This window comes from Heterocephalus glaber, unplaced genomic scaffold (assembly GCF_053883595.1).
Source record: "Heterocephalus glaber isolate CG9 unplaced genomic scaffold, H.glaber_assembly_v1.0 deba00001444, whole genome shotgun sequence".
Taxonomy (NCBI): Eukaryota; Metazoa; Chordata; class Mammalia; order Rodentia; family Bathyergidae; genus Heterocephalus; species Heterocephalus glaber.
The window spans coordinates 17144871-17159347 of NW_028258297.1; the positions used below are offsets into that span (position 1 = coordinate 17144871).

Genomic DNA, 14477 nt, shown 5'->3' on the forward strand with positions numbered 1-14477 from the left:
GAACTCATAGGAATCCTTTTGCCTCAACCTCCTGAGTGCTGGGATTGCAGGTGTATACCACCACACCTGGTTTTCTCCTCCTCCGTCCCCTCCTTTTTAAAATCAGGATTGTGCTAAATTACTCAGGCTAGCCTTGAATTTGTGATCATCCAGCCTCAGGCTCACACGTAGTTGGGATTACAGGCCTGTGTCACTTCACCTGGCTCTTTAATCTATTTTTGTTTGTTTTTTGTAGTACTGGGAAATGTACCCAAGGGCACTCTACCACTGAGCTACATCCCCAGCCCTTTTTTATCCTTCGAGGCAGGGCCTTGCTAAATCACTAAATTGCCCAGGCTAGGCTTGAAGTTGTGATCCCCCTGCTTCAGTCTCCTAGAATACTGTGATTACAAGTGTGTGCCACTAGACCTGGCTTCACGCGCTTTTAAAGGAATCTCTTGGAGGCTCAATTTGGAAATGGTTTGTTGGGAGCGGGCCTAGATTCAGGAACCCCTGCTGCTAGATGATTCCAAGATTCAGCCCAGAGGCAATGGGAGCTGGACTAGAGAGCGGCCGGGGGCTGGAAAGACGGGGGGAGAGAACGGGAGGGGAGCCGTTCTGCAGCCAGTTAGCAGAATTTGACCAGATCTCGGTGTAGTAAGAGTGCACAGTGGCGCTCAGTTGGCCTCCGGTGGTGTTGCGGGATTACGCTGGAATCTAGGGGGAGTGGAGTTCCGGGCTGGCTGCGCTAGGACTGAGGTGCTCAGCCGCAGATGCGGTGCACAGGCGCATGTGTGTGGGCGTATCCGGGGCGTGTCCAACACGTTCCTCCTTTGGTGTCTCTGTCCTCTGGGGACTCTAGCAGCCCCTGTCCAGGGCCTGGAGATCACTGAGGTCAGGGAGACAGAATGGAGCCTTTTGGACAGGAGGATCTGCTTTATTAACAGGCTCTGCCCTGTCTCCTGGGCACTCGAGCTGGGGACCAAGGACAGCACGCAGTGTGAGGCCGTTAGTACGAAATGAGTCCCGTTAGTGCCTTGGGTCCTACCAAGCGCCCCACAGCCCCTGCTCCTCTCCACGCATGCGTCTGACGGAGAGCAAGCCTGGGTGGCCGTCACTGCTTCTGAAGACAGAGGTGGAGTAGAGGAGGAGGATGGGGGACCAGGAGGTGGGGAGACTCCACTTCTCGTGGAAGAGGAAGGGTTGGCCAGGATAGGCCCTGTGGCCTTCTGCCCAGCGACCCGCCCCGTGCACCTGCCCGACCACCGGGCCTCCCAGGAGCCCGCTCACCGCCCCATGGACTGTACCACCGGGATTTCTCGGGGTTGAAAATGTGCCCCTTTCACAACTATTTCTGGTGTGTATGTGTGTATACAAGTGCCTGTGCGCATGGGTGGAAGGGAAGATTAAAATCCAGGTTCCTCTTCAGGTAAAAGAAGAAAAAATTATGAACATGAAATTAAGTCTGAGGCTTTGGCAAGGGTCTGTGAGATCGAGGAGCCCTGATGTTTTAAATGCTTTAGCTTCAGGGTAAAATCTCCCCTGGGTGAAGATGGTAGGGATGCATTTCCTGCTCCCGAGGTCAAGGCAAACTGAGCCACAGCCACTGGCTTAGGATGAAGGCAGCTCCCACTGGGCGCTGAGCCTTACTGCCCTCTGCCCTCAGTGGGGCGGGATGAGCAGCAATCACTTAGGTAAGGGGTTGGCAGCCAGGCGCTCCGTGCCAGGCCCTGCAACTTCAACCTCCCCGAAGACAGAGATTTATACCCTGGAGGAGGACAAGGGCAGGGGAGGAGTCTCTGTCCCAGGTTCACCCAGACTACTAAGAAGATGAGCTGAGATTTGAACTCAGGACTACATCGTGACTCCACATCTGTGATCTTTCCAAAGCCAAACTATGATATAAAGATGGAGAGCAAAATGCGTGCAATGAGCAAATGACCGGGTGAAGGAGTCAGGGCATAAATAAATATATAGGGGGCAGGGGCTGGAGCTCAGCAGCACCACACCTGCCTGGCAGGCACAAGGCCCTGAGTTCAACTTCCGGTACCAAATAAATAGGAATACATGAAGATGTGAGCCAGCGAGAGAATGGGTGATAAGTGAAGAAGAGATGAGATGAAATAGTGAACCCAAACATTTACCAGACTTTTGCTGTGTGTCAGGCACTATGCTAGAGAGTGGCAGAGGACACCGCTGATGCGTCCTTGCTCTTATGAAACCAATAGTCTAGCGGGGAAGCCGGATGTGAGTGAGGGAAGGGAAATGAACAAGGAGCCCTGAGAAGGTGCAGGTGGCCTCACCTGTGTAGGGGATGCTGAGCCCTGAGAGGGTGACCTCGTGGGCGTCCACTGGCAAAGGGGAGTAGGGAAAGGGTGGCAACTGTGGGAGCCCCGCCTAACCAGTGGAGTGGAGAGGGAGAGGGGTTATGTGGAGGGACAGGAGGGGTGTGAAGGGGACTGGAGCCGGGTATAGAGCACCTTGAACACTGGATCTCTGTCCTAAACACCACAGGAAGCCACGAGGGGTTGGGCAGAGGGCACCTCAGGGCTGGCCTTGCTGCTTTGAGGGCCAGGGGAGTGGATGATCCTCCTCCTCTTGGCTTTTGCCTCTGTGTGTAACAATGGGGCAGTCCGTGTAACACACGGACTAGGAGTCAGTGTGTGATTGTGTGTGCACTTGTGTGTGCTTCACGGAGAGCTGGTGCACACCTGCCCACGTCTGGCCTGCGGGCTGCTCAGGAGGAGTTGAAAAAGCCGCTCTTCCCCTGACTTGGCTTCCCTCTGCTTCTCCTCCAGGGGCCCACTCCTGCTCAAGAACACCATCCTTGCAGGTGAGCCGCCCCAACAGTTCCTCAGGGAAGGTGGCCCGGGGCTGGGGTGAGATGACAGGGGACTGGGGAGCTCGCCTGGCTGTCAGATACCTGGGTCAAGCAGGTTCCATTTTGGACAGTGGCTTCCACGTGAGCTGCCTCATGCAGAACAGGCTGAATGCTGAGGGCTAGAGGCAGCTCTGTGAGGTGGCTTTGAGAATGGAGTGCTATGACCACTTGCACATGAATTCTAGCAACTTTGGAGTTTGTGTCTGGCTCGGAGCATCCCAAGCTCCTAAGGCTGAGAGATCCTTGCTGGTGAACATAGGTCACCAGGTCTCCTGTGGTCAGCCAGAAGTAGGTAACCAGTGAGGAGTCTCTTCTTTCCCTTTATCTCTGCTTTAAAGCGGAAGAGATTCCTCGTTTTTCTGCTTGCAGATTTCCTCCCATGAGCCTGACACTGTGCTAGGACCTGAGAATTCTTAGGCTCCAGGAGGTGCATAGTTTTGTCATCCAGACCTCATCACTATCGAGGGCCCAGGCTACTTGGGAGACAAGGGAAGGAAGGGGACAGGATTTTTCTAGGAGCAGTGGGACTGGCAGGAAGTCTTGGAGGAGGCTGGGAACCCAGGGTGTGGCCTCTGAGCTGGGGCTGGGTGTGGTCATTCCCAGGAGGTGGGTGGAGCCTAGAGATAAGGACAGCAGGCTGGGATGGGGTGACAAGAAGACGCCCCATCCTGAGGGCAGTGGGGAGCCTCGGGAAGGCTGAAACAGTGCGGCCTGGCTGCATCTACCTTCTCTCTTAGGTGCAGTGCAGTAAGCTCAGCCAGGCACTGGATGGAAGGGGCAGGAGCACCCAAAGACCTCCCAACAGACATGACAATGAGTCCAGGGGTGAATCTCAAGCCCTGTGAAGACCCACAGAGGACGCCAAGTCTCTACTTCTCTGGGGCCCCAGGGCCGGGCTTTGGCAGCATCCCTGGGCCCGACCCAGATGCAACCCTTGTTCCTAACTCAGATCGGCCCCCAAGTCCTGGCTTGGGGCTTGTTCCAGATGTGAATCCAACTCTGAGTCCTGACCCAGGGGAGGCCCCTGGCCTAGTGACAGATAACACCCCTGGACTTGCTGATAGCAGGGCCACCACCCCAGGCTCCCTCCAGACCTGCACTTCCTGTTCTGTGGCAACCCTGGACCTGGACGTGAATCATGTCTTAAGGCCTGACCTACAGGGCCCGTCTCCAGCCTTAAGCCCTACTCCCAGCCCTGGCTCTCCTGAGACCCTCGACCTGGGCTCCAGGAGCCCCTCTGGGCAGAGTTCTGAGGAGACCTTCCCATCCCTGTCCCGGAGCAAGAGTTTTGAGCTGGCTCACAGGGACTCCAATCCTAGGCCTGGGTCAAACCCATTTATAAGGCTTCATTCAAGAGGAAGCCTGGCTCTTGGCCACTTCCTCTCCAGGCTGGGCTCACAAGCGCTGCTCCTGCCGACCTCTGACACGTCTCTGGGGTCCCACTCCAGCCAGACCCTCAGCCAGGGCAGCAGAAACGTCTCCAAGCAGAGCCTGAACCTTGCCACAGGTTCTTGCGGGGCCCTAATCCTGGACACAAGTGAGCTGGTCACGTTGGCATCCCATAACCTCTCCGAAAGTGTTCTGAAAGGAGCCTTTGGGGCAACCTGGAGCATAGCTTCCCAGGGGACACTCAACGTGGCTTGTCCCAGATCCAGTCTGAACATGACCGTCATGCAGGCCTCGAGCCTGACGCTGATTCCCCGCTCCAGCGATCGTACCAGCCTGAGCTCCAGCACCCACGGGTCCAACTCCACCTTCTCTGCATCCTCGTGCCTGACCCTGATCCTCCGCTCCAAGGAGACCCTGAGCTCCAGCCTCTTGATGAGGGACACCTCCACCCTGTCGCTGAGCAGCCTGCACGAAGGTTCCAGTTCTGAGAACAACAGCGTCCTCACCACTTCCCTGGAGAACCGAGAGCGATGGGGCGAGGGGCACAGTGTGGACGGGGGCGAGGACCCGCCCCGGCCATCCACCTCCAACACCGGCCATCCACCTCCAACACCGGGGACCAGGGCGCCGCACCCGACTGCTGCCTCCCTGAAGGTGAGTGAGGCCCAGAGCCTGCCTGGAAGACTCCGTATCCAGATCCCAGACCCGGGGCGGGGACTGGGGTGGAGGGAGCAGGCACGCTAGGTGACCGCTAAGGTGGCGATCTTAGGGTCACAAGGGGACCTAGGGCCTCTGGCACCTGTGGGGCAGGAGGAGCTGCCCTCCTTGCCCTAAGGCCCCACCAGACAGTACTTCCGTTCTGGCCTGTGCTGGCTCCTCCCCGCGGAGGGTCTCCCTTCCTGGATGCCTTTCAGGCCGGGCCAGGTTCAGGCTCCACTCACCTCTGTGGAGAGGGAGTGCTCCGCGCCTGGGCCAGGCCCCTGGGTACTGTGTGGAGCCCGCGCCTCCCCCAAAAGCAAGAGTTCTGTAAACTAACCCCTGTCAGGTTCAGGTGCTGTAAATATCTCCTCCCAATTAATCTGTGTGTGTTCACCTACCAGTCTCGTACTGGGAGTTTTGAAAAGTTACCTTGGCTTTGTAAATATGTACGTTTTTATATCTAGGAGGGTAAGGATTGCTCTTTAAAATCCACCTCAGATTGACTTAGCTATGAGTAGACCTTCATTCTTTTCATTTCATACCCTTCAGAATACATTCACCTGGAGCGTCAAACAAACAAACAAAACCCCCCTTACTTACCAGTTTTATTAGAATGTTATTAATTTCGCCACCTGTTCAGCTTTTCCTTTTATAGGGTATACACGCTTTACTAGAATTTAAAAATTCTCCATAGAGTTGTAGTGCATTCCTTGATAAGTTAACCCTAGCTACTTATAGTTTTCATTGTTATCATAAATCAGAGCTTATTTTTTAATACAATTCCTATTTGATGATGCTAATGTGTAGGGGAACTTGGTCTTTGCAAGTTGATTTTTAAAAAGAATTTTTGAAATATGATTTTCCGTGTAAATATACTTCCCCACTTTGTACAATTTAATGGCTTTATTATATAGAGAGATTTTTGTTTAGTGATTTTTGTTAGTGTTAGTGTTTAGTGATTTTAGTTAGATTTTGTTTAATGTTTGTAAAAAATTATACACAAGGTTGTGCAACCATCACCACAATCGATTTTAGAACATTTTTCTCACTCCCAGAAGAAATCTTGCACCCCTACCCGTGCCCAGCCCTAGTGTTACTGGGCTTGGGGTGCTGAAGTCTCCTTCTAGAGGTGGTTTCTACATACTTTCTGTCCTGAGCAAAGAATTAGTCATGACAAGGGCAAACAGCAGCAAGGTTTTGCATTTATAAATGCAGGAAAAGAAACAGGCTCTGCAGAGCAAGTTTGGGCCAAGTAAAAGTAAGAAAGAATAAAAAAAAGACACTCTACAGTGTGAGAGTGACTACTGTGAAAGACCAGTGTAGTGGGGAGCTTGAAGTCAACTCCCCCCGCCCCCTTGGTTTTTTGAGACGTCTTGCTCTGTAGTTCAGGCTGGCCTTGAACTCACTATGTAGCCCAGGCTGGCCTGGAACTCATGGGGATCCTCCTGCCTCCACCTTCCAAGTGCTGGGATTACAGGGATGTGTCACCACACCTGGATCAGCACCTTAGTTGTTGAGTAATGTCTAACATCACTGCATGGGTCATACCGTATTTTGTTTATGCCCATTTCTCATTAATTTTTGATCTCAAACTGGGTCCTTTTTCTCTCTTGGAATCTCAGAACCAATAAATAAAACCAAGCTTCGGTTGATCAATGAAGGAAGGTTTATTCCTGGCCAACAATAGAAGAAGCAGGAAGAATGGCTCACAGATCAGCTTTTCTACCCAATGAGAGTGGAAAAGTCATAGAAGATAAAAGAAATGAGGGGGAAAGATAGGCCTACAAAGGGGAGGATTATTCTCATCCTTTCTGGGGATGAGTGGAGATTTTGAGGCAGAAGTATCACTGTGAATTCGAGGCCAGCTGGGCTACACAGTGAGTTTAATGCTGGCCTGAACTATACAGCAAGACCCTGTCTCAAAACAAAAAAACGAAGTTGGAGGTTGTGTGGTGGTCATTCTGTCAGCCATCTTGCAGCCTGCTGATCATTGCTACCTACCTGAAGAGGGATCTGCAGGCACCCTGTCCTCAAAGATAAGCAAGATCAGGTCAGAGAAACACCCTGACAGCCACTTGAGTTGTTTCTATCTGTTTGCTATTTTATTTTATTTTTCTGTCAGCTATTTTAAATAATGCTACTGTGAACATCCACTTACAAGTTTCTGTGTAGGGCATTAGAGAAAACAATCCTACAGTTCACTTGGAACCAGAAGAGACCTGAAATAGCAAAAGCAATTCTGGGCAACAAAGACAAGGCAGGGGGCAGCACAATCCCTAACTTGAAATTATACTACAAAGCTATTGTGATAAAAATAGCATGGTAATGGTGGAAAAAAAAAGACCTGAGGATCAATGGAACAGACTAGAAGATGCAGAAACAACCACCTTATCTTTGACAAAGGGGCCAAATAGCTTCACTGGAAGAAAGAGCCTCATTAATAAATAATGCATAAAAAACTGGTTTTCACTTGCTGAAGATTAAAAGTAGACCCATATCTTTCACCATAGACCAAACTAAAATAGAAATGAATCAAAGATCTAAATATTAAAACAGAAATGCTTAATCTGCTGGAAGATAGAATAGGTAGCACTCTTGAAGACATTAATGTAGGCAAAGACTTTAAGAACAAAACCCAATTGCACAGGAAATATCACAAAGAATCAACAACTGGGATCTCATCTTATTATAAGGCTTTTGCACAGCAAGAGAAACCACTAACAGAATGAAGAGATGACCCACAGAGAAAAAATTTTTGCCAGATGTTCCTCAGTCAAAGGACTAGTATCTAGAATATATAAAGAACTCAGAAAATCAGACCCCCCCAAATTTAAAGACCCAACCCCAAAACAAGCATCTGAAATGAATAGATACTTCTCAAATGAAGTAGAAACAGCAAATAAATACATGAAAAAATGTTCAACATCACTCATCATTCAAGAGATACAGATTAAAATAATGCCGAGATTCCATCTCACTCCAGAAAGGAGGGCTGTTATCAAGAAATCAACTGGGAAAATAAAAGAAAAAGAGAGAAATCAACTGGCCTGGGGATGTAGCTCAGCAATGCCCACACCTGCCTCACAAGTGCAAGGTTCTGAGTTCAATACCTGGTACCAGAAAAAAAAAAAAGAAAGAAAGAAAGCAACCAATAAGAAATGTTGGAGGGACTATGGGGAAAAGGAACCCTTCTCCACTGTTGGTGGGAGTATAGACTGGTGCAACCACTGTGGAAATCAGTGTGGAGATTCCTCAAAGAGGAGGTTCCATTTGACCCAGCTATTCTCCTTCTTGGGATCTTCCTGAAAGAATTAAAAGCATTGGGTCGGGGATTTAGCTCAGTGGTTCTGCCACCTGCCTCACAAGGGCAAGGACCCGAATTCGATCCCCGGTATCCCCCCCCAAAAAGAATTAAAAGCATCCACAGCAATATATGCACACCTATGTTTATAGCGGCACAGTTTTTTGTTTTTCTTTTTTTTAAATACAATTGCTTTATTTCCACATTTTTACAGTCCCCAATATTGTATCTGATAGGAATCTTCATCTCTAAAAATACAAAAATATTTCAAGAAAGCATGTTACAAGATAGTACATCTAAGCAGTAGTTTGGCAGAATTTTATCAACTAGTTCATACTCCCCAAAAATGAATTTTAAAATTCAAAAATAACCATTAGCTTTATTTAACATATGTTACATCTTAACAGTTAAACACTGTACACAAATGAAATATTACACAAAATCTGAATGATAAATAAAAACACAGGTGGGCCAGGGATTTAGCTCAGTGGTTCTACCACCTGCCTCGCAAGAGCAAGGTCCCGAGTTTGATCCCTGGTACCAAAAACAAAACAAAACAAAATAAAACACAGGCACTTCTACACTGCGACAGGGAAGCGATCACTACGCAGAATAATAATTTTATATAAGCAACATGTGAAAATATGGCAAGAATAGAATCCTGGAGTTTTAAACTGACATCACTTAAAAGATCTGTAACTGCCATCTTTGGATTTCAAGTTCAAAAGTCTTAATCCACATTGAAAATTTATAAACTCATATGAATGGTTGTCTGGGGAGATTCAATCATCAGTTGGCCATTATGGAATCACACTTCTTATTTTCAGAATACTAAAATTATGTAAGTATTGTGACATCACCCATAAGAAAAATTAAACTTCTTTTCATGATCACAACAAGATAAACTGGATATGTCATACAGTGATTCTTATTTTATAAAATTAACTAAGTAATTACCATAAGAAAATACTGATGGGGTGGCAGGAAACTTTGATATATAGTCCATTTTCTAAACAATTTTTAAAATTTAGCTCAGTGGTTCTGCCATCTGCTTCGCAAGCACAAGGTCCCGAGTTCGATCCTCAGTACCAAAATAAAAGTTTCTGTATAGATAGAGGTAAGTTTTCATTTCTCCTTGAGAGATACCTTGGGTGGAATTGCTGAGTCATATGGTAAATCTAGGTTTCAGTGTTTGAGGATCTACCAGCGTTTGGCCGCTGCACCATTTTTCATTTCTACCAGCAAGGTAGGAAATGTAGGAGGGCTCCATTTTTCTATGTTTTTGCCAACATTTGTTTTCTTTTTCTCATTGATTTATTTTTGTTTTTCTTTACAAAACATATATTGGTAAATTTTATTTAATTAATTAATTAATTAATTAATTTTTTGGTACTGGGGATTGAACTCGGGTCTTTGCGCTTGTGAGGCAGGTGGCAGAACCACTGAGCTAAATCCCCAGCCCTGGTACATTTTAAATATACATAATGATAGGGCCAGGATTTAGCTCAGTGGTTCTGCTGCCTGCCCGAAAGCACAAGAACCCGAGTTCGATTCCCGGTACCAAAATAAATAAATTTTAAAAAATATACAAAATGATAGCATTTATCATAGGGAATTTGTACCAGTACATGATGTATCTTACTTTTCTCCCCATCCCCCCTTATGTACAAAAGCTTTGTTTCCATTTTTTCCCTTTGATTTTCTCTCTTTTTTTTCTTGTCCCTTCTTTCCTTCCTCCCCTTTGTTACCCTTCTCATTGGAACATATTCTTCCCATTTCCCAATGTTTATTCTACATTTACGTCTTTATTTCCACTTACGTTATTCTTCTTTGCATCATCTAGCAGCTGCTGGATTGATTTCTCATGGTCTCTTGTTATTTTTAAGAAATCTTTCTTGTCATGATCGCTAACCACAATCCTGTCTTCTTTATCTAATATTCTGTCTTCACATTGGCTCCTTCTGTTACGTATACTTTCAGTGGAGTGTTTTGTTTGTTTGTTTTTGGTACCAGGGATTGAACTCACGGACCTTGTGCTTTCAAGGCGACCTTGTGCTTTCAAGGCGGGTCTGGAGCCACTGAGGTAAACCCCTGAGCCTCAGTGGTGTTTTTGATCTCCTGGATATCTGTTTGAATCTGTTTTCTGGATTCCATTTCTTTCCTATGCTGTGTGTTCATGGTTTCCATCATGTTCTTGAATTCCTCTATTTTTTTTTATCTGTATTGGCTTTAGAGTCATTAAGCATGTCTTTCTTTCTGGTCACCATCTCTGTAGTTATTTGAGAAATTATTTCTGCTTTGAATTTTTCTAGCGCCTCATTCATCTGCTTTGTTACTTCTGCCGTTTCCACTTCAGAGAGTCCAGGGGGGTGGCTTTCAGATTGTTCCACCTCATTGCCCCCTGGGTTTGCCTTTGGTGAGCTGAAAGCCCGAGGGCGGGGGGGTGTTCCATCTTGTATAAGTGTATTTTTCATTTTCTATTTTTTTTTTTGGTACCGGAGATCGAACTTGGGTCCTTGTGCTTGCGCAGCAGGTGGCGAAACCACTGAGCTAAATCCCTGGCCCTCATTTTCTATTTTTTAAAAGTTTAATTCCTGAGTTGATGCTTTCAGATTCCTTATGGCGAGTAGCTTTATTGTTAGTATTCAGAACCCTTCGGAAATGACTACTTCTGAGAGGCATCTTCTGGGTGTACCTGACCTTTGGGTTTTGAGTCTGTTGCAAGATCCTACCTCTTCAATTTATTGGGCCCTGACCTCCTGCCGACTTGAACTCCACACCCTCACAGCGACACTGGGAGCCACTAGATGGAGCCAGCCCACAGCTATTCTGAATTCTAGCTCAGTGGGCCACTCTCCAAGATGCGTACTGTCCAATCACCCTCTCCTTGATCACATTTGAACCTGAATATGAATAACTCACCAGCCACTGCAGTCCACTGCTCCACTGCTCCATTCCACTTGTGCCTTTCTCCTTGGAGGCCTTTGGGGTTGGCAGTAGTCACCATGAGTCTGCAGGTTTGACCTGCCCTTCCCATGCCGTGAGTCTGGACTCTGGGACACAGCGCTGCCTACCACCTCCCTCTTTCATTGAAGTCTCTCTCTGGCTCTCTCCATGGACTTCAATTCTCTCTTCAGATCCTTCCTAGGTCCCAGGGATCCACTTTCCTCCTCCTTCTTCTTCTCCTCATGCCTCTATATTCCAGTGTCAGAACACCAGATCCCAGAGAGGTTCTTTCTGGCTCTGTTTTTGTTTTTCTGTAATAGCCATTTTGAAGAGTGTGGAATGGTATCTTACTGTGGTTTTGATTTGCACTTCTCTAATGACTAATGATGTTGGGCACCTTTTCCTGTGCTTATTGGCCAGAGAGCTTCTGGAGAAATGTCTGTGTGACCCCTTTGTCCACTTTTGATTGATTTCTTTGGTTTTTGTTGTTGAGTTGTAGTCCTGTACATATTCCAAGGATTCATCCCTTATCAGATATGCAACTTGCAAATATTTTCTCCTGTTCTGTGGGTGATCTTTTCTCTCTTGTGACACCATTCTTTGATGCATAAAAGCTTTTAATTTTCTTTATTTAATTTGTTTGAGACAGTCTCACTTTGTAGTGTAGACTGGCCTTGAACTCACTATGTAGCCCAGGCTGGTCTTGAGCTCCAAGTGGTCCTCCTGCCTCAGCCTCCTGAGTGCTGGGATTACAGATGTGCACCATCATATCTAGCTTTTGGTACTGGGGATCAAACTCAGGACCTTGTGCTTGAGCAGCAGGTAGCGAAACCACTGAGCTAAATCCCAGCCCCTAATCTTTCTTTTTTTTTTTTTCATTTACAAAGCAGTGGGGCCATTTATTGGCATCGGAAAGCATTCCTTCAAAGAAGGAAGGGATCTCAGAACACTCAAGTCACACATTTTATGGAAACGGGCCCCAAATTTCCATCTCACACAGCTACACAGCTGAATCACAACCAGAAACCAAGTATCCGAGTTAAACAAATTGAACCAAACAGCTTGATGAAGGAAGGGGGCGCAGGGGTGATGCGATGTTCCTGCTTTTACGCCGCAAGGTCTAAGGTAGAGGCTAACAGTCCCCAGGAAAACCCGCTTCCCACCGTCTCACAAGGCACAGCCATTTCATTGTCAGTAGTCCAAGTTTTACCATAATTTCCTGGAAAACTGGAGCGACCCTCCCCAGGCCGACCCTCCCCAGGCCGGGCTCTGTGACCTGCAGGTGAGGACTGGAATGTAAGAGTCCATGCCCCGCAGCAACAGGCCTCAGGATCCTGGGCCTCACTGTGCTCCGGCTGCCTGCCCAGCGCTGGGGCGCAGCGGGTGGCGCTGAGGTCCTGTGCCCGGGTGGAGTCGCAGTTCTGGGAGCGCAGCCCCTGCAGCCCCGGCAGCTTCTGCTGGAGACTTAAGCGTCCCCACCATGGTGACAGCAGCCTGAGCAACACTGCTGAGCTTCCAGGCGTCTCCATGACTTCCGCCAGGGCCTTGAAGACCGGAGTTTGACATCTTAACCATTTTCAGCGTACAGTTCACTGGGATTAAGTATATTTTTGCGCAATCATCACCATCATCAGTCTCCAGAACTCTGTTCATCTTTTAAATCTGAAACTCTAGTCTTTAAAAAGCAATTCTCCATATCCCCTCCTTGGCCCTGGCAAGCACCGTTCTGTCTCCTTAGAATCTGGCTTCGGACACACCTAATATTCCTACTTCATTCTTTTACACATGGATATTGTTTTCCTGGCACTATTTTATAAACTATGTGGTTTATACTATGACTTTTATAACTCAGTATGAGCCCAGCACACCCTTGAACTCACAGTGACCCTCCTGCCCCAGCTACCCAAGTGCTGTGATACCAGGCGTGCACCACGATGCCCAAGCCTGGCTTGCTTCCTCCTTTCTTCTCCTCTCTTCCTCCCCCATGCCCGCTTTCTCTTTCTGTCTGTCTCTGAACCCAGGGCCTTGGCAATGAGCTACATTCCCAGCCCTTTTTAATTGTTTGAGACAAGGCTAAGTTGGTAAATTGCCTAGGACTCAAACTTTGAATCCTCCTTCCTCAGCCTCCCAGAATGCGGGTATTACAGGCATGCACCACCACACCCAGCTTCCTTGCATCTTTTTTTTTTTTTTGGTACCCCGGATTGAACTTGGGTCCATGTGCTTGCAAGGCAGGCGGTGGAACCACTGAGCTAAATCCCCTGCCCCCTTGCACCCCCTCGCATGTCTTTGATACATTTGAAGATTACAGGCCAGCTATTTGGTAGGGTGTGTCTAGATCTGGGCTAGTCTCTGGTTCTCATAGAGTTGATACTAGTTATTTCATTGCATCTCTTCTGGGGCTTTTTGCTTGGCTGTTTGTTTGTTTTTGTTTTCTGGTATCAGGGATAGAACTCTGGTCCTTGTGCTTTCGAAGCAGGGGGCAAAACCACTGAGCTAAATCCCCAGCCAGTTGTTTGTTTGTTTTGAAGCAAGGTCTTGCTATGTAGTCAAGGTTGGCCTCAAACTCATGACTATCCTCCCGCCTCAGCCTCCCAAGTGCTAGGATAACAGGCGTGTGACAACATGCCCCGGCTGGGTCATGGTTTTGATTTCCATCACTTGAGTAAGGTGATTGCTGCCAGAGTTCTCGGTGTGAAGTCTCTATTTGCTGCTTTGTGACAAACACCTTGTGTGAGGTACTCTGAAACTCTGAATATCCCATTCCTCCTCGAGCTTTCAATCCACTCATTTATTTATTTATATCAGTACAGGTTCATGGTTTCCTAGCGCATTCAACAGACTATGACCTGTTGCTGTCATTATCTAGCGTGGTACTCAAATTTTCATTCATTTGACCAGGGGCCTCCCATTCAGGTAAACCTTCGTGTCTCTCTCACTGGTTCCCATCATCCTTTGAGCTCTCTCCCCTGTTTTCTGACACAAGACATGTTCACCTCAGGTTCATCCGGGCCTCCCTGGCCCAAGTCCAGGATCTGCCAGTTTGTGTCCATGGAGAGTGGAGTCTGGAAGCCAAGGTCTGGCACCAGCTGTGTTCACTTCCCCCATGGCTCACTCCATCCTCTGGATGCCTCTGGAGTTCAGGCTTTCCCAGGCTTGGTGACCATGACTCACAAGGACAGAGATCTGCTCTCCTTCTGTGTCCCCTCAGCCCCCATAAATAAAGGGCTCTTATTGGCACTGCCCAGCTGAGTGCCCTTCCCTGGGCCAATCATGGAGGCT

At 47.8% G+C, this 14477-nt stretch overlaps 1 protein-coding gene across 1 annotated transcript in view; it reads left to right on the plus strand.

The window, feature by feature from the left end:
• Positions 1 to 14477, plus strand: part of LOC147827486 (maestro heat-like repeat-containing protein family member 7) — a 51875-nt gene that overhangs the window by 2294 nt on the left and 35104 nt on the right. The window contains exons 2-5 of the mRNA XM_087214044.1: positions 2778 to 2812; positions 3598 to 4903; positions 5006 to 5055; positions 8008 to 8035. Coding sequence (XP_087070170.1) covers positions 2778 to 2812; positions 3598 to 4903; positions 5006 to 5055; positions 8008 to 8035 — 1419 coding nt within the window. The remainder of the gene's footprint in view (positions 1 to 2777; positions 2813 to 3597; positions 4904 to 5005; positions 5056 to 8007; positions 8036 to 14477) is intronic.